The 20,851-nt window shown below is 41.2% G+C and overlaps 1 protein-coding gene across 6 annotated transcripts in view; it reads left to right on the forward strand.

The window, feature by feature from the left end:
* LOC101174907 (MICOS complex subunit mic25a) overlaps positions 1 to 20,851 on the forward strand; it is a 56,382-nt gene that overhangs the window by 1,677 nt on the left and 33,854 nt on the right. Inside the window, exons 2-6 of one of the 6 annotated variants that reach the window (XM_011475600.4) lie at positions 84 to 174; positions 565 to 619; positions 1,140 to 1,296; positions 14,762 to 14,782; positions 19,587 to 19,670. In XM_011475600.4, the coding sequence (XP_011473902.2) occupies positions 84 to 174; positions 565 to 619; positions 1,140 to 1,296; positions 14,762 to 14,782; positions 19,587 to 19,670 (408 nt within the window). Of the gene's footprint in view, positions 1 to 83; positions 175 to 564; positions 620 to 1,139; positions 1,297 to 14,761; positions 14,783 to 14,866; positions 15,113 to 19,586; positions 19,671 to 20,851 lie in introns of those variants that run through there. The other 5 variants (XM_011475601.4, XM_078947745.1, XM_078947746.1 and 2 more) reach the window with 5 other exon arrangements.

Consider the following 20,851-nt stretch of genomic DNA (forward strand, 5'->3'; position numbering starts at 1 on the left):
AGAATCAACCAAACGGGAATAAATCTGTGATACAAACAAGCTGTTTCTCCGTTGAGTCGCTCAGCCTTCACCTCTCTGTCCAGCTTTCAGGAGATGTCTGCCGCAGGATGAGGGAAGCCCAGGCGTCTGGGAAGCCCAAGCCGCCATCAGTTCCACCCGAAGGTCAAAAACCAGGTATGTAGAGGGGGGGGCTGCACAAGAACATTTTACAACAGTCCAACTATGCTTATTTACTGAGTATAATTATCTTAAAGTTTGACTAAAATAGTACATTTGTCTTAGAAATGATATGTAAATGTAATGTCAACCTTCGATCCTGCTGTTGTTAAATGTCAAATAAATCAAGCATCTGAATTCTGGATTATCTGCTGTTTTCTTGCAATTACTGGATTTAAAAACATTGAAACCAATTCTGTTTTGTGTCAATTTATGTGTTTGATGATAAAATGTACTGCCTTGTATTTTAAAAATAAAATAAAATATGCTAAGTTATCTTAAATGATGTCAATCCTTAATTAAAAATACATTTTTGTTTATATATATTTATACATTTCTACATTTTAGGAGCTCATCCAGAAGGAGTTTCCACCAAGGAGGCCCAGGAGGAGATGCGCAAAAAGTAGGTGACCTTAAGTTACAAAAGATGTCGTTTTTAGAAATTTTGTTGTTCCACATCTCATGTTTATGATTTCATCTGTTGAATGAAGGCTAATAATGCTTTTTCAGGATTACATAGAAAGAGACGACAATAAAGATGGCTGCGAAAGTTTGGCTCTTTGAGTGGATTGAAAGTGGTTACAGATGTTGGATTTGGCTTCAATTTTGGCAAAAAAAAAGTTTTTAAAAACTGTGGTTAATTCTACGGAGCCCCTAAAGGGACATTGGAGAAACAGTTGAAGTAAAAAAATAAATAAATGGTGCTTTTTTTTTTTTACTTTAATTGTTTTTTTGTTTCTTCAATGTCCTGTTAGGAGCCAAGTAGAATTCCTATGTTTACTGCCACGCCACAAAGTGGAGAGATTAGCGGGCTGCTAATTTCTACATGTGCATTACCCCCCAATCACCACTAGAGGGCACCAACTTTGACAGAATTGACACATTCTGCTGTCTCAAAGGTTAATGGTTTGTATCTTCTTCAGCTTTGAGCATCAGCAGGCTTTGGTGCAGGAGCAGCTGGCCAAACTGGCCCAGAAGGAGAAGGAGGTTTCCGCCGCCACTGGCCTGAAGGACTCCAGCGCCGCTGCCATCATGGAGAGAGGGAGGGCTCATCACGAGCAAGAAAAAGCCAAGGTGCTGGTGAGTGATGCTGTCACGGTCACTTTGATCAAAACCCTGACAGAGAGGAGTTCTAAATGCTCATGAAGTGTTTGAAATCATTTCCTGAATTTGTTTACTCCAGATTGTCCTGTCAGGTATCTTCTTATTGCAGAGCTGGGTCCTAACAGGATCTGTATTGTTGTAAAAACCTGCAGAAATGTCAACAGCTGAGAACCCAAGAGAACACGTTTAGAGGCGTTCCCCAAATCCGAAGAGGCTTTTTCAGCCTTTTTTGAGCCAAGGTTCACTTTGAAGTTCAAAAAATGATTTCAAGTCACGTTTGTTCCTCCAGTTTATCAAAATACATTTTTTAAAAACCTCCCACGTCAAAATAAAAACAACATAAAAACTATAATTCTATTCCTTTTTAAACCATGATTTATTTAATGAATATTTTTTCCAAGTTTGAACAGTTAGAAAATCGCAGCATGAGTGACAAATTTCCAGGCATTGCGTGGTCGGAGGTTCTGTCTAGATTTTCTTCGAGTGTCTGTTGTCAGCTTGAAGTTATTTCTGCGATTTTTCTGGGTTTTTCTGTCATCGCTGGAGCTGCTCCAACAGTTTTGAGGCGATTAGAGGACCGACCTCATCATCAACGTGTGTTCTGACTTTTAGGTTTTCTAAGCAACACTCACATTGCTGAGTCGTTTGTTTGCCAGCGCAGCTGACAGTGAAGCTTGTGGGTTTCCCACAGCTCTTCTCGTGTTTTTGTCCAATTGATTTGGTGTATTTCTTTTGGTGTGTCTGCCGGTTTTAATGAAAACTGAGGACGGATCAGTTTACAGCGATACAGGCTCTGGACGTTTAATAATGTTTGCAGTGCAATGAGAAGCTCAGCACTCCACCTTAAAAGCTTGTTTTCTGCTTTTTCTATCATTTCAAGTCAATATTTGTTGTCAGTGCATTAGGTTTGTTTGTGTACATGGAAGGTGTAAGGTGTCTGAGAGCAAAACGGTTCAGACGTGTCTGTTTTCGGCGTTGGAGTGTTTTTTTTCAAGCCCTCTGGTGCATATGAAAAAAGCTCCTCAGTGTGTTTATGTGCGATGAATGAAATAAATCAGAGATAACAGAATAAGAAGCTTTTACTGCTGTGAAGTTGCAGCCCATGTTTGTACAGAGAATCTGAAGGGGACTCTCTCTGTCGCGATGCTGAAATGGAGAAAAACGGCATCATAGACTCCATTAATACCCCCTTTATTTTGATTGGCTGAGAAGCTCATCCCAGGAAAACCAATTGTAGCATGCTTGCCACCCATACAAGAGCAAGAAACACCAAAGGAAAAGTTCAGTCTTAATTAGTATCCAGCGTTTCCTCTTTTCTGTAGCAACAAAATCTGTTAGGCTTCATTTTTCCAATAACACCATGACTTTAAGGCATTTAAACCCCTCGATGAACACTTCTCTCAGACAAACATGACCATTTTCAGACTATTCTCTCTTGGAGGATTGGAATAAATAATGGGTTTGTAGTTTTTGGTTCACTTGTTTTAGTTAATTGGTCGAATGCTACAACGCATTTAAACCTATTGTTTTCCTCTTTCTTTCTCCATTTTTTTTGCCGCTTAACTCCTTCTACAATTTTCCAGCTATTTTAACCATTAAAATATTCAAATGTTCAGTTCTTTCAGTTTTTTCCAGCTGTGACTTTTGGTCCTTCAAATCCTTGAATTTTCAAGATGTTCCAGGATTTCCAGGATTTTTGCCTCCATTGATATAAATGGGGAATCTTTGGTGCAGAAGCTCGCCGGTTCGATACCCCGCTTGCATTTTTCACAAACGTATTTTTTTGTTATTGTGCTGTTTTCATTTTATTTATGGCCTAATTAGTATTTATTTCCAATTATTACCCTTTAAGTTTCATTTTCATTCAGCAATATAGTATTTTCTTCTGGAAATGCATCTCCTTCTAGTTAGTTTTGTCATTTATGTTTAGATTTGAATATTTCACATTACTGAACAAAAAGATGGTTTTTCTACTGTCAGGTTCAGATGCAAAGTTAGTGAAATATATGAATTTTTTTACATGTAAAGACTCAAAAAAACAGTTTGCTAGTGTTGTCATGTTTACATTTGATCATAGAAAGAGAAAAAGGACGAAGGTGCACAAAAACACACCGATAGATTGGTTTGGCTTTTTATTCAAGTGAATTTGCTGCAGCAGGAATTTCAGTATTTGACACGAGGTGTATTTTATTTTGAAAGGTAAGGAAAATGTATTTTTCTAAACGTTGAAGTGAGCCTCTGTGACGGCTCTTTTAGCATTAAGGGGTTGCAGACCCCTGCTTTCACTGGTCCCTGCCTCAGTAGGACATGGCAGCAGAAATTATGGCTTTATTCTGGAGGGAACTCTGATGTCAGAAAACCGCAACCTGTGATTGGTCAATCGTGCCACAGGGTGTGGGACACCTCTGGAATTTGAGGGGTTTGCATTGAAGTTGAGGAGTAACAACAGGGATTATTCTTGGATTACCCCAAATGCTCACAAACTGATTTTGAGAGTGGAGGATGACAGACTTGTTTCTCATTCTCAGATATTTGTAAGGCAAGCAGTGGATGCAGTTTATTTTATCTGAACTGCTTCCTTCTGCAGGACTTTTTCATGTGCAAAACATAATTACAAATCTGAATTTTCTTTAAAGCTGCTTCCTAAACGAAGGACCTTTTTTAAATTAGTGGTTTTCCTTAAGTTTTCCTCTGCCTGGTTGTCATCTGTACCAATTGGCTCACAGACTCTCTAAACCAACATAATTGTGGTGAAACTGTACAAACTCAGACAGGCCATCAGCTTCACAGTCTCTCTGGTGTGGAGGGGTTCTAGAGATTCAAAGGTTTGAAGTGTTTGTGACCAAACATTGACTCCTTTGGGTCTCTCTCATCCAGCTCTCACCCGTCTGCTCAGGTTTGCAGCACATCTTTTTTTTTTTCTGCTCATCATCTCTCGGCTGGATGGAGAACAGACAATAAAAAGGTACAACCTCATGGAATTTCTTTTGTAGATCAAAAACGGCAGGGTCCCCGTTTTGCTGTGGCTCATCTGCTGAGAGAGCGCGAGTCGGCCCTGGTTCAGAAAGCTCCTTCAGCAACAATTTTCTCTGCCTCGCAGGTGGGCTTCCCCTTTTGCAGCGTTTTCTATCCGTGCTGCGTTCACTGGCAGCAGCACGGCTGGGAGCTGGACGAACACGCGCCTCCTCCCAGGCCTGCTCCATCACATGCGCTCTGGTCTACCCAGCAGGCCGTCTGTGCACGGGTGAGGAAGAGGTGAGGGGGTGTCGAACAGTCGAGCGGCCCTGCCTCCGGCTGCCTGTCACCATCACTCGCATGAGTCATTGGCTCCTTCTGTAGCGCTGATGTCTTCGACAGGGGCTCGCCTGCATGTGAGTTTGCAGCATCCCTGCAAACTCTTTAGAAGTACCGGCTTGAGTTCAGAGTTTTAGTATTGCAGTAACTTTTTATATTTGTTTTTCTTCACTAATATTTTGATCAAGAATCATAACGTGGGATTTTATATGCTAATAAATCCAAATTCATGTCTGCAAATACCAGCATCTAATATTTAAATATTTAATTTTGCATTCATGGAGAATAGAAGATCAATTTAAAACTAGTATAGAACCATAATTTAAATGTTTTAAATGGCATATAATTCTACAGGGTCCCTCGCTATATCGCGGTTCATCTTTTGATTTATGTGCCATTATTCATTCTGAAGGCAACAATTACTGTTTTAAACTTTAAATATTGCACTATATAGTGAGTAGGGAAAGAATTCAGACACAACCTTAATCATTTTGGAAGAATTTCTGACCAACCAGCATCAACCTTCATGTCCATGTCTGTGATTGGCTGGCTTTTGTGGCACAGAAGAGAGAGAATTTCTCTTGAGTAAAATTGTTTTGCTGTTTCTTATACAGCAATATATGTTGTTGTGTGACTGTTCCCTTTATATAGTTTTCGTTACCAAAATAAAAGCACTATGAATATTGCTTGGGTAAAAGCAACTGATATATGAGATACAGTTGCAGGGCTTAACATTGTGATTATTAATTAAACTGAATTTTAAAATTTTATTACAATGGAAGACTTATTGAAATTCAGGTAGAGTTTTTTTTAAGTCATACTTTAAAAAGAAAGAAAAAAGAAAGAAAACGTGTTGCGGTACAATATCTGGATACGTATCTTATCGTCAAACTCTTGCCAATACACACCCCTAGTATTTTCAAGCAAAAATGCTTTGATTTAATTTGATTTGAAATGGTTTATTTCAAGCAATTAAGTAGAAATAATACACAAAAGCAATATAATCATCAGTTATACTTTGATGAGAGCTATAAGTAAAAGATGACCATAGTCACTATAGGACCAATATTATTGGCCATGCCTGTTTTGGATTTTGTTTATAATAATATGGTGTATATGAATCTTTACGACCTCTCAGAACACGTGTATATATTCTATACCGCTAATACTGCTAATACTACAAATCCCACAATGCTTTGCTAGTATGTTGGCGTGAAGTCAAAACCGGCAAGCGCTCCTTTTTTCTGTTGACAGTCATTGACAGCCATGCTCCAGTCACATCGGACAAATTAGTTTCATCCTCCACAAAAATGACCAAACAAAAGATGGACATCAGGAGCTTTCAAGACGGGTGGGGGGCAGATTATCTGTTCACGAATATAAAGGATAGACTTGTTGTCTTGTGTGCGGAGCTGACGTGGCTGTAACGAAAGAATATAACAGAAGAAGACACTATATGAAAAGGTTAAATGGTGCATATCGTTTGACGCCCCAGCCTTAGAAGGTCCAAAGTGCTTTGCAATCACGGTCCCATTCACCCACACACACACACACACACTGATGGCGGCTCCGCTGTTAAACTCTTGCGCCCAACTATAACCACAAGGAACAATGTGGGGTTCAGTGTCTCCCCCAAGGACACTTCAACACATGAACGGGCAAGGTGGGTCTAGGTCGACGGCCTCACCTCTGCACCACGACCGCCCTGTTATTCAAGCAGAAACGACTAAAGCTTCAGTCACATTCCCCTGTAAGTGGGCGTTGACCCGCAGGGGCGCAGCTGGTTTTTGATTTGTCCGGCTCGTGGAGGGTCTTTGCTGTGGTTGCACCGTAAGGGAAGCACAGGTGTGTCTTTAGGATCGTACGGCCATCTTAAGGGGACGTCATGAAAACGGAACGTACCATTGTCGTATGTGTGGTGGCTGTTTCAATAAGTATTTGTAAGGAGGGTAGAAGTTATGCCCTACAGGTGATGTTGTCGTAGTTCACCCTTAAGGCACACTCTAGTGTTTAGTAAGGTGTGAGTACTGGTTCCTGGTTCCTTACTGGCTGCTCGCGAATGGTAAGCGTACGTGGTGTGCAAGTGATATGCAAGAGCCCCATAGGATGCGCGTAGGATGTCCACACCAACTACACCCTGATGGTCTGATGTCCTCATTTCTAACATCACATGAACAGGACTAACAGGGTCCTTGCAGAGGTTGCAGGATTTGGGGTGAAATTTGTGGGACACACGCCTCCTTATCGCCTACTTCACCCTTACTTAACCTTACGTGTTGTATAAGTGTTCTCTACGACCTGTCGCCCGCATCATGCCCGTAGAAAGAAATGTGCACCGAGCGGTTCACGACCTTGATGTTTCGTGACGACCACCTCCGTGCCCTGTACAGGTTTGCCCTTTTCTCACCTGCAGACAACTTGTGTCCACCCGTAAGGACAGTTGTGACTAAGGCCTACGATGGATCGACTACAATGGGAAGAAAGCTCATTAACCAATTTACACTGACATGTTCTCCAGAATGCAAATATACAGAAATAAAAGTCCTACTCTCTCTGCACCTAAATACCCTTTTGAGCTTTGCAGTTTTTCCTGCGTTTACATCAAGTTTATAATTTTATGATCAAATTGGTTTTTGTTTCAGAAATCTTTTCAAAAGAAATCATTTGAATGTAAAGTCTCCGTCCATCGTGTACTTTTCCATCTTTGGCACAATTTCTACTATTCTTGTGTCCGACCTGTCACTCTACCTGGAAAGGTGCGATCGCGCACAGCTTTTTTGCAATATGGTCTTATCTTGTCACAAGACCACATTTAACACTCGAAGGAAGGTGCAGACGAAATGAAATGTCACAGCACTTTAACACCTCTTTCCCTCTCCATTTTCGCACTTCCTGTGTTTGTTTTTCCTCCAGTCTTTTTCTTTTCACCTCCACAAGTGTTGTCCCTGTGAAAAACTACGAAGGCATTAGTATGCAGAGGTATCACACGCTAAGCACATGCGTGCAGGCTGGAACAAAGACCTGCTTGAAGCTAATGGAGCTGTGGAAAGAAAGGTGTTTTCTTTTCTTTTTTTTTCTTTTAAATACATTTTTGCCAATAAAATGCATGTTTATTCAGCTGAATCCAATTATTGACGCTGCATTTCTTTAATTAACCCCACAAATAGGAAAAACACCTAAAGGCAGACATTTATGTCAAATTAAAACCAAGAAATCCAGAATTGTTATGACTAGATGTTTAAAATAATTTTGAATTTAGAGTTAAAAAATTGACCTTTTTTTTTTTAAATGTATTTATTTATTTAAGTGAGACAACAGAACAACAAAACAAAACAACAAACACTTGAAAAAACAGATCTGACAAACACAGCTACCAATAAAAAAAAATAAAAAATTGACCTTTAAAGACCTACTTGTTTAAAAATTGTGTTTTTTATCATTTTTCTGATGATGGAGGACATGTATATAGAAAATTAGGCTTAAAATTTAATTCTTAGTATATCTTTACATTGTAGCAAACAAATAGATGCTGTTTAAAAAAAAGATCTTATTTGTTATGTCGGAAAATGCTATGGGTGGGCCACAAGCTCTCTGCTCCGCCCCCTTCTCATGCAGCAGAAGGAGGCAAATTTCTATTGAACTTTCCAAAAGGAGACGGGTTCAGGTAAACATGAAATTTGGCTTTTTAAGACATTTAGGTTGTGGGATGTTGGTTAAAAACGTCATAATCATAATTAAAACATCCCCGGGGAATGTTTTTATACATGAACATTTTTTTACATAGGGGACTTTAAAGTAAATGTGCAGTTTGAAACTAATAAATCCTTGGACTGGTCACTAGATGGCAGTGTTGAAACATCTTAAGCTCAAAGTAGAAGATGTGGGATGACTTGGTGTTGTGCTGCTGGGCAACATGTTTCCTTCCTCTAGATTTTTTCTTCTTCCGTCTCTTCTTTTTATCTTTCTACACTGTGTGTGTGTGTCTGTGTGTGTGCACACGCGTGCACGTGTGAGGGATGAGTCAGAGGGAAGCTGTTGTCACTGTCCGGCAGAACGATGATGGAAAACCCAGGCCAAAATCCCCACATTCATTAAAGCCGGACCTGAGATGACACGCCGTGAGGCCGCAGCTGTTGAGGCCACACATGCAGCTCGCAGCTGCTGCTGCGCTGAAGACGCCGATAAGAGACCAAAGGCCGCGCTTCAACCCAACATGCAGCACCCTTCAAACACCAGCCCCCTGTCAGAACTTCACACACATCCGTTCTTTTTTTCAGACACTTCCTAACCTGCGCAATCTATCATGCTTCTATTGAATTGGCTAATCTCTGGGATTATGGTGATGGCAATCCAACTAGTAATCAACACATTTGAAATCTAACTGAACATCTGTATTCCTGCAAAAATGCACGGATTCTGATAGATGAGGATGATTGAAGTTTAAGCTAATATGAAGGTTTTGGTGGAAACATGGAGATGGCTTGGTGCTAGATTTTCTTGAGAAGATGAAAACAGCTGAAACAGTTGAAGCTTGAATCAGAATATTGTCTGCAAAAGCTGCTAAAAATCGCTGTTCAGGTGATTGCAAAATGGTAACATTTCTGATTCAATTATTTAAAAAAGACGTACAAATAAAGATTTTGTCTTTTAAAGTTTGCTAAGTTCTTAAAGACGCATTTCCGTGTTTCCGTTCTATGTGAAGAAATGAAAAGTATCCCACTCCAATAGCATTTTCATTCAATTCCCACACCCGTTGTCTTTTGATTTATCTTCAAAGTGTTCCCAGAGGTCCTGTTTTTAGCCAAAATCAAAACATCTGTGTCGTTTTCTAGGACTTAGTTTCTGCAGAGCGGCAGGAGTTCATTAGAAATCCATCTCTGAGTTGTGGGTGGGACCATTAATGTGGATCTCCCCCATTGCTGAGAGGAACAGAGTGGAGCGGGGAAGTGTTGTGTTACAGTATACGTCACAAATGGCTCTTTTTCAAACGGCCTTTTTTTTCTTCGGCGCCTGATTCACAGCAATTAAAATAAAAGAAAAAATTCTCAAAAATTCCATTTTAATCTTCACTTTGTTTATATTTGTCCTTCATCATCAGAAAAATGCCACCAGAACATGTTAGAAACACCGTTTTCATCAGAGTGGGTCTTTATTGAGAACCATGTTTTGGAGAAATTTGACGCTTTAACCATTCATTTTGTCATCGAGAATGAAAAATGTAAAGTTTGAAATAAACATTAAAAGTATAAGCATTCTGATTTCTTTAAAAAATGAAAAGAGCTAAAAACTAAAGCAATAAGCAACTAAATAAAACAAGATAAGCATCTGGTGTAAAGGAGATGAAGCTTTTTCTGAGCATAGCGGTGACTCTTTGACTGTCTCAGTGACGGTTCACGGTGAACACACACACACACACACACACACACACACCCACACCCACACACACATACACACACACACACACACACACATGCGAGCTGCAATGATTTAGACACACATTTACACATTTGTGCCGCTATCAGGCGGTGTTATCACAGACTTGACATCTTTTCTGCATGTTAAGCCCCTTTGTGCGCTCCCCCACAGCCCCCCCGCCGCCCCGAGCAGCGGCAAATGCTGACGAGCAGAGCTCGCCGGGTTGGGAGGTTTGGATGTATGCAGAGCAGACGTACAAAGCTGCACACAAATCCAGCGCCGCACCTGTCCTGTCGCAGATTTAAAAAAATAAATACTTAAAAATGTTAAAATTCCACTGTGAATTAAAGATAAAGTTTTATCTCTAATACTCTCCCTATAAAAACATTTTTTGTGTAGTGTTATTAAGTTAAGAAGCTGTTAACTTTTTTGTAGAGTTTTTTTTTAAATAGTTGCTTTTGTGTCAAAGCAAAATCAACTGAGTTTAATTGAAATAAGAACTATTTTGTTTTATTTTTTCCAGTTGAATACATCCCAGTACTGAAGCCAGTTTCTGTTCTCACCTTGTGTTCCAATCTGTCTCTTTCACTTTCTTCCCGATCTGTGTTGGCAGGTCTGTAAAATCTGGAGTTTTTGTTCTTTTTGCTTCATCAAATCCTAACTGTTGGATTTTAGTTGAATGAAAACGTGGAAGTCTTCCTGTTTGGTTCTATTTTTCCATCTGCGAATCCATTTATTCCACTCAGCTGGTTCTTTAAGTACCATCTCACTTCACATTTTTCAATATTTAACTAAAAATCTCTGTATATTTGGTTTCTTATCAATGTAACACATTTTATTTATCGCAATCTAACTGTCATCAAATCAACATTTGCGTATAAAGCACTTTATATGTAACACAAAGTGCATAACATGCTAAAAACTTTTTTTTTAAACATAAATACCAAAAGCAAAAACCTTCACACTAAAAAATGGTTTATTCTGCTTTGTTATGACCAGAATGCATCATTGTTAGACAAAAACAATGACATCAGTATCTCTTGTAACGTTGTTTTAGTTGATGAGATAATGATTTAGGTAAACTAAACATTAAAGCCCGTTGTCACGGCTAACAGGGCTTTGTGTTTTGGGGGATTTTACTTGTAAACTATTTGAAGTCAACCTCATCCAAACCCGTGCTCATATGGCAGCATGCTGATCGATTACATTGCATGTACAGGGATGTGCTGCAGGAAGCATGTCAGAAAAGCACACAGCACAGCTGGTTTTAGCATTATTTTTTTGCAGTAAAGGGGCGTGTCATAATTGGGAGAGTTTCTCATCTGTAATGAGTGGAGTTCAGCAGCTTTACTCCACACATCCTCATCACTGCGTTTCCAGACCTTCGTTTGGTTTCTGAATTAATGAGCCTCAAAAGCTCCCACTGGCAATGCGGTGTTCCTTTTACAACTGAGTTTGGGGATCAATTCAAAGTAGAGTTTATGGCAAACAGCAGTATTGACCAAACAGGAGCTTTAGGGAAGGAGGGGGGGGGGCACTCAGCGGTTCCAGTTGTGTTTATTACTGTCACACATGATGAATGTTCCCACCTTATCCATTCCTGTCGAGCAGCGACATGAGGAATGCTGTCAGTGAGTCCGATGTTATTTTCTCCTCTCTGTCTGCGTTTGGATCGCTCCCTCTTCCTCCTCACCTCCTTCCTCCTAATTAAAAAACTAAATCAGGACTTTAACTCTACAGAGTGTCTGCCAGTGACATTCACTAGACTAATCCTAATTTTACCCCCCCCCTCTTTTTGCTCTGGAGTCCAAGTATGAAACAACACCGAAAATCTTTTTCTCCCCAAATACACAGATTTATTTAAATGTCCCATTTGCATAATTTTGTATTTACATAATTGATTTCCAAGGAAGCGCTTCTCATCCTCTGAGGTTGTTTCGGAGACTGAAAGGTCTCATCCTGTCAGGCGAGCACAACCGCACACGTGCGCGCTCACATGGTTTTCTTTTTTTCACCCCCCCTCCAAAAAAACAAAAAAGTAATAAAACAAGCCCACCGACAGGCCATGTTGTTGTTGTTGGACGGCGAAGGTTTTAAGTCTAAATCAAGCATGAAGCGTTGCCAAGCTGCTGCATCTGGTGACCCACACGGTAAACACACGAGCTTGAATAATTGAACGGATTGAGATCCATGAAAGAGGAGTTTATACTGAAGGGTGGCTCACGTCTCTGTGCAGATCAGTGTTTGGCCCTGTTCCCCCCTAAAAACATGTATTGTAGGTTCTTCGTTCACCTGACATGCATGAACGATTCTAAACTCTTTTCAAATAATTCCAAAAAGAACATTTATGTGCCTTTTTAAATGGTTTCAAAACGACTTTTTTGTGGAGACTAAATGTAATTTTAAGGGGGCAGAAGGCTAATTGAGATTTAATCACATTTGCATTTGTAGAAGATTCATAAAATGTGCCTCATTTGATCAAATCCTATGTTGAAACTATTCAATTCGAAGAAGAGAAAAAAATCTCTACATGCAATGCATACGACCAATTGGAAAATCTGTTTTCCTTTGGTTATTGGTGAGGTACAAAAATGACTGTAAATCAGATTTATGTATGATTGGCAGGGCCTGTGAGCTGGAGTCCGGTTTCAGTGGTCTGCTTGTGTTTGCCTCAAGTATCGTGCCACTTTGACTGACATTTATGATCAGACACAATGCCGATGTTGGCATCTGACCCTGAACACGTGGAGGACGCTTGGGGAAGAAGTAGGTTTTGGTGGAGGAGGTATGATGGTGTGGGGCAGCACAGTATCCAGATTATCGATGACGAGGTTTCTCACTGTTGAGCGCAGTCTCAAAAACTTATTCGTCCGGTGAAGACCCTCCAGAACCTGAAATCATACAGACAACATCTAGAGGTTGGGAGTGGGGAGGATGGAGTGGTGTGACGGTAGTCCTGAATTAACCCCATTGAACTTTTGTTTAGGTCCATGGACTCACACGGGTAACTCTCACAAGGGTGCGGGTTTATCTTCATGTCTGCAAAAACATGCCCCCCTCATGTCATTTCTAAAGTCTCTTATCTTTGGCAGTAGAGCCTCTTCACTGCTGTGAGCATTTTGTGTGCTGGGGGGGGTCCACATGTTCTCACAAAGTCCCAGTTAGACTTTCATGCCACTGAAGAGCAGGGAGGTTTAACAGATGGTGTTGACTGTATCCATCGCACACATTACCCAAAACCTCACATACTCGGCCTGCATCAGCCGGCTTTGTGAGTTCACCTCATTTAACTTGATGGTGTTTTTTTATGAGGCGTGGCAACATTAGAGCCACCCACTGCTTTGATCTGTCCCCCTCAGCTGTTTGTTCAATACCAGACGGGGAGCAGTAGTTCGGACCAGTCTGCGCGTCTTTCTGAATGTCCTTCCGCTTAATGCTAGCTAGGCATATGTGGCTCTGCGGCGTTGGATGTTTGCGTTCTAGAGTCAGTGTTAAGCACGTCTGTAAATGATGATGTGAGCTTCGATCGAAGATGTTCTTCCTCGCTTCTGGCCCAAAACGCATGGAGTGGTTCTGTCCTACAAGCAATACACTGCAGTGAGTGCTCTTATGTTTTACGATAATGTCAGGAAATAACAGTGTTGAGATTCAGAAAACATGTGGCACTACCTTTTATGAATGCACTAAAGCCTGGATATGGTTGAGAAATATTCTCAGTTTATACGGCTGTGAAAGTGTAAACGTGGAAGAAGAAACAACCGAGTTTTCTATTCCTGTGTTTTTTTTTTTTGTTGAATACAAAGGAAACTTAGAGGCTAATAATTGGCAAAAAAAGAGAAGGAAATGATCAAAGTTGAGCATACATAAAGTGAAAACAGCACAATAACAAAAAAGATATTTTTGTGGAAAATGCCGGGTCTCCAACCAGCGACCTTCTGCACCAAGGATTCCCCATGCATTTCAATGAAGGCAAAAATCCTGGAATATCTTGAAAGTTCAAGGATTCGAAGGACCAAAAGTCATACTGTGGCTGGAAAAAACTACTGAACCGGGTCTTAGCAAGCTCTTATACAACATGAAAGAGTAACTAAGGGGGAACTCGGCCATGTGCAACTCCTCAAATCGTGCGCACTCCTAAAGGACCCTGCTACTGCTGTTCAAGTGATGTTAGAAAGTAGGTATTTAGACAATCAAAGTGCACGGGTGTCCTTCAGGGACTTGCGTATCACGTGCGCGCCCCGTGTAGGGAGCCAGCACTTGCACCTTACTAGTGTGTACTATAAGGGTACATTATGATAATGACATAAGTGCGTAGAACTTCCATAAACCCTTACAAATACTTCCTGATACACCTACCACACGCATGACAATGGTACCTTCCATCTTCATGACATCCCTTGAGGTGAACTTACCTGCCTCAAGGAAACGAGCAAGACACATCTCCTCTCTATGGCCCTCCACGGGTTTAGACTACCCAAAAAAACCGGAACCCCCTTACAGGTTTCCCCTGTACAGGTGCATGTGATTAAGGCTCTAACAAAAGGTTCTGTGATGAAGATCAGCCTGAACATCACACTTGGAGTACTACCTTGTGTTTCTAACAAGTAACATTTGAAGTAGATCAAATAAAGGGTAACTGAGTCACTGATGGTCTGTCAGACCCTGATTCCCTAGCTTTTCCTTCTCTGGACTCTGCCGCAGCTCTAACCTCGGCCCCTTCTTTCTTTCCCAGCCAGCAGATTTGGATGCATGGGTAAGCAGCAATTCTATTACCTTAGTCTGGCTTCTCCCCTTTCTCTCCGTGTCTCCTTTCTATTCAAATGTCATGTTTTCACAGTGCTTTAAAGCAAGGCTGCAAGTGTGCTGCCACTGCCATTCCACACAACAACACTTTCAGAGGTATTCAGCTAGAAAATTACACATCATCCGGGCCTCTAGCAAAGGTGATTTTACATGCAAACACACATCCTCAAAGCATCAGAAAGCCGCTGTTCAAAGAAAAGTGCAGCCAGTGCAGGCTAGGAGTTTGCAGATGTGCTTTTGGGGTTTGTGTGCATCTGCTAAGTGAGGCTAAGATTACACTGGATTAAAATAAATGCAATGTCAATCAGTTAAAGTGTGTGCTTGCACTACCGAATCTGTCACATGAGTAAAATGCACAGATAATCAGTGGATCAGTCACGGAAAATGTTTTTCTAACTGATCTAGATCACTCTCTGATGTACAGTAATCAGTTATCATTACACCGTGACACACTGTGTGCACGTGTTTCATTTCAGCGCTACATAAATTCAGGTCCCATTGCCTCCTCCTGCTGCCACTTTCATAGACCCCCCCATGTCATGATCATAGTGCTGTAGCTGTGCCGGATTCACACTTAACTCATTCTGCTTTGAGTTGTATGTGTTTATGAGTTCCGTCCATTCATCAATGAGCTCCATCATCATCACCTTCATCCCTCTTTGCCTCTAAAGGGCCTTTATCATGCTATTCTTAAGCCTTTCAGAGTGATGACATGTTACTTTTGGCACACTAACGAAGATTTTTTTGAATGAAATATGAGTTATTTTCGCAGCTCATTTTGTACCCAGAAGTTAGATCACTCTATCAATGAGGCTCCGCCTTTTGCTCCTTGTGGGTTTCCCGCCAATTTCATGACGCCAACAGAGCCGGCATTGGCAGCGTGTCTGCGTTTCACCCAGGAAAACCAACAACAAGCAAACTTTTGCATAGATGGATGTGCAAATTGTGCACAAAAAAGGAAAGCGTTAAGCCGATCTCCATTAGCACCGCGGAGAAAGTGGGCGTGTTTGTTTGCCTGGGGGCGGAGCTGGCAGCGAAGACTCTTCCTGGAAGGGGCGGTTCCTCACTTTGTCAGCACGGCTGGGTATGTGCGTGACAGAATGGAACTTAAACTCCAACTATCAGCTGATTTCAGAAAATCAAGTTTTGCCATCATCACCAAACACAGCTCTTCATAAATAAACAGACGTTCTTGCTGTTATTCTTACATATCTTCTGTTTCACCTTTGTACTTTTTCTTTTCATTCTTAGTTCCATCTTTGTCATTTTTGTCTTCTCAATGAGGTCAAACAAAAAAGATCACTTTCATGTTAAAGTGAGAGATGATCCTGTGAAGATAAAAAGCCATGCCATGACTTGACGGCTTTTGACTTGACACACTTTTTCTCTATTTTCTTACTTCCTCCTTTTATGTGTTTTACTTTTTTTCCATTTCTTTTTAAAGAAACACACAGAAAATCTATTATTCAATCGTTTCTAATGTGACATCACAGACTTGTCATGACCAATGACAGGACTCTGATTCCGTTTTAAACCAAACTTCGGCCTTCTGTTCCCCAATTTAACCCAGAATTACCAAATGTTGCAGTTCCTCAAATGACCACTGGGGGCTGATTTAGAAAGGGAACAAGTTTCCTCTGACTCCGTGTTAAAAAAAGGAACCTAAAAACCTACTCTGATCATCTTTTGATTTAAAGGGTTCCCAGTGGTCTTTTATTTATGTTTATGCTGTTTTGATCCAAAATTAAAAAACCTATGTAGTTTTCCAGTACATAGTTTCTGCAGAGCGGGTGGAGTTCATTAGAAATTTGCCTTCATTTACCATCATCCCTTTGTTTATGCTCTTTCCAGCTAGCTTACAGCCCCTCACAACCCCCAACCTAACATTAGCGGTGCAACAAAAATGGTGAGCAATACTGGAGCTATTCAGCCGTACAGCTTAGATCCAGATCCCAGATGCATTGTGGCCCACCAAGCGTATTTTCTACGTCACAAATACAATTTTTTTCAAGGGCATTTTTTCATCTGCTCCTGATTCACAATGATTTGAATAAAGAAATACTCCGAAATGCCGTTTTAATGTTAATTTTGCTCTATACATGTCCATCATCAGAAAAATGCAGCAAGATGATGTTAAAAACATCTTTTTCATTAGAGTGGGTCTTTAAATTTAGCTTTTTACAATTAAGTCTGTTTGGAAAAAAAGTCTTCTTCACGTCTGTGGTTACATTTAAGATCTACAAATCTGTGCTGCGGTTATTTTATGTATGTATTTTATGTATCCAAACTCCACTGAAAGTTTTTTTGAGCTGATTTTTAACTATCAAATCCTAACATCTAGAGGAATGTTACTGGCTCTTTCCTGGCCTATTTCCTCATTTTTTTCAGCCAAGATGCCTACAGTTCTGTACAATCTGGCATTAAATTGGTCAAAAACAAACTAGAGGTTGACAAAACGTCACACTTTGACCGTTGTTGCCTGTAAACTTGACATCATTTCTAGGGTAAACCATTTCGAAACTGGGTGGCTCCAAGCCGGTGGCAGCCGGATCGGTCAGCAGCAGCTCTGATTGGACAATGTGTAAATGTCTCTGGACGGGGGGCCCATCCACATTAAATACAACCAGCCACCGTCCAGAGACATTTATATACCCGATAGCCCGGGGGTATGTAAACTGTCTGTATAGTCACTGCACCAACCACGGCCTCACCCAACAACATCTTCTTCCCCCTTCTTGTGCGAGTTTCTCTTCTTCTATGATCATTGCAGCAGCACAATGTTCTGTCTTCTTCAAATTCTTCTCAGCATCAACCGCAATTTGTCAAGACGCAGATCTCAGAGTTGTTGTGGTGCCATCAACACCATGATGAGTTTGTGCAGCGTCAGTGCCGGCTCTCCATTTGGAACCACGGTGGCTGGGACTGCCAGATTGGCATCTGGTCATAATCGGGCCCCCGGTCCATCTCAACAGTCCTTCTAGTGCCATCAAATCATCGAATTGTAACTTTTTCTTCAAACCTCTGCTTGCTGTGTAAAAATGCGATTGCCACCTCTCGATCACAAATGCCGCTTTGCGGGAACCTGCCAAATTTGCATTTAAGTCATCATGTGGTGGTGGCATTTTATGAAATATGTGACCATAGACCTAACATTCATACTTTTAAAGCAGTCTTTTCTCTGTAGTCACATTTCATCTCTGTCCAGACTTTGCAAAGAATTGATTCTTGAGTGTGAAGCGGCTGGGATGAGGGTCAGCACCGCTAAATCTGAGGCCATGGTTCTCGACCGGAGAAAGGTAGTTTGCCATCTCTCGGTGGGTGGAGTGTCCCTGCCCCAGGTGGAGGAGTTTAAATACCTTGGCGTCTTGTTCACGAGTGAGGGAAGACCGGAGCGTGAGATTGACAGGTGGATCGGAGCGGCGTCCGTAGTTATGCGGTCGCTGTATTGGTCCGTTGTGGTGAAGAGAGAGCTGAGCCAAAAAGCAAAGCTCTCAATTTACCGGTCGATCTTCGTTCCAATACTCACCTAAGGTCATGAGCTCTGGGTCATGACCCAAAGAACGAGGTCACGAATACAAGCGGCTCAAAATGAGCTTCCTCCGCAGGGTGGCTGGGCGCTCCCTTAGAGATAGGGTGAGAAGCTCGGTCACCCGCGGAGAGCTCGGAGTAGAACTGCTTCTCCTCCACATCGAAAGGAGCCAGTTGAGGTGGCTGGGGCATCTAGTCCGGATGCCTCCTGGACGCCTCCCTGGAGAGGTGTGCCGGGCATGTCCCACTGGGCGGAGGCCCTGGGGAAGACCCAGGACACGCTGGAGAGACTATGTCTCTTGGCTGGCCTGGGAACGCTCCGGGGTCCCCCCAGAGGAGCTGGAGGAAGTGGCTGGGGCGAGGGAAGCATGGGCATCTCTGCTTAGACTGCTGCCCCCGTGACCCGGTCCCGGAAAAGCGGAGGAAGATGGATGGATGGATGGATGGATGATTCTTTTGTTTTACCTCTTTTTCCCAGTGCATGGCAATGTCTGTTCTCCAGCTCAACTGCCTGCTTTATTTTTCCCTGTGCCTCTTTTTGACATCTGCCTTCTGTTTTCCTCTGCTTGCATGCTGCTTTGCCCAAACTCTGGGTCTTCCTGCGGCCAATTTGCCACCTTGCTTCCTGTCAAAGCTTGGCTCAGAGGGCTTATTAAAAGCTATCACCTCATCCTAACGCCAACGGCGCCATTTCGACCCCTGCCACAGCTGTGCAGGGTCATGACCCCACAGTAGTCTTGTAAGTTTCGTTGCATGTTCACATCCAACCAAATATTCCAAGATTGTTGTATGTTTAAGCCATCATCTTGTACTTTTTTTGTTTCATCACTTTCTTCCATTTACGTCCATATTTAGACAATAGGAAGACACACATTTAGTCTGCATCTAAATTTTATTTTAACTGAACTTGATTTTCAGCAGGAGTCTGAAAAACAAACAGACCCAGAAACATCCTCTGATAATCTTCATCTGTAGTGGTCATTTTAATGTGCTTAAGCTATTTTAGATGTTTGTTTTAACTATCTGCAGTTTAATTTGATCATTTGGTAGAGTTTGGTCCTTTGAATGTTTGTTCATCTGTGCAGACAACAGATTTGTTAATTCAGAAAAGGACCTTCAGTCTTATTAAAATGTAAAATAAACATTTTTGGGAAATTTGAAGGATTTTTTTCACCCCTTATATTTTAAATCTTTTTTTTCTGACCTTTTTTTCCTCTATTTTTTAGGCCAAACAGTTGGAGAGGAAGGAGGCGGAGCTCGCCACGTTGTCCGCCTTTTATAAGGAGCAATTAGAAATACTAGAAAAAAAGGTAAGGACTCTCTCGTTACAGTTCCTGACATAACCTTGTCTCCCAATGAAGTGGAGCTTAAACAATCAAAGTAAAGGAGTGAATGTCTCCTGGAAACGTAAAGAACAGACTGAAGGTAACTGCAGAGCTGCTTTCTTAGCGTTTGGTTGAAAAGCTTGGTGTTATAAAAGACTTTGGCCGGAGTTTCAGCCTCCAAATTTAAGTCATCTCCTTCAAGTAATGAGACTTATGATCTCATGTCAGGACTATATTTAGAGAAGCTGACTGGTGCTTTCTTCTGCTGTACCAATCCTCTGCTAAAAACCCGGTTAGAAAACTACAGCTCATTCAGAACGCGGCTGTTCGAGGTCGAACCAGAACCACGACAGCCGCTCAGGTTTCTCTATTCTTTAGTCCCCAGTGAGTCCATCAGTCAGTGAGTTAGTTCATAAATACCAAAGACCTTCGTTTTATTGGTGGTTCACAAACCCAGCAGAGCTCGGAGATGGTAGAACCAGGTCAGAACCAAACAGGGTGAAGCTGCTCTGTTGCCTTGATGAATTTCTCTTAACTCCAACTCATGTCTTTAAAATGCTCCACTCTTCAGATGCCTCAGACATTTTTGAATCGCCTCTGTGCGTCTCAATGAAGATTCCTGCTTTTCTCTGCTTTAATTCTTTAGAAAGTTACATGAAAGGTTAACAGTATGGAGGGCTCAGGCAGAAATTTAACTTTAATATTCCAGCTCTTCTTTCTTTCAAATTCAATAAAAAATAGGGACATTTGATGAATTTGTACACACAAATAAAAGTACAGAACACTATTTTTTTCTGACAGTTACTCTGTAATCTACTGATATGCCATTACTATGGTTTATTTATGCTAGGATGGATGACAAATGAAAGTTTTAATATTTTGGCCACTGGTGACAAATATTGAAAATTAAAATTTCTAATTTGTGTAGAAGGTCACATTTTCCAAAAAGAGATCAGCCACAAATAGGAAAAAAACTCTGGTCTTAGGATGTAAATTACTTTAAAAAAATAAAATGATCTGTCCATGTAGCAAGTTAAATTGAATAAAAATAGAATAGAAAATAGAATAGAAAAATCTAGAAACAAAGAGTTCCACACAAACATTCAAAACGGGTCAAATAAGCAAAAAAGCTAATTGTGTAACATTCAGACTGAATGTTATACAGC

The sequence above is a fragment of the Oryzias latipes genome, chromosome 5, assembly GCF_053564925.1.
Source record: "Oryzias latipes strain Hd-rR chromosome 5, Olatipes_Hd-rR_3.1".
NCBI lineage: Eukaryota > Metazoa > Chordata > Actinopteri > Beloniformes > Adrianichthyidae > Oryzias > Oryzias latipes.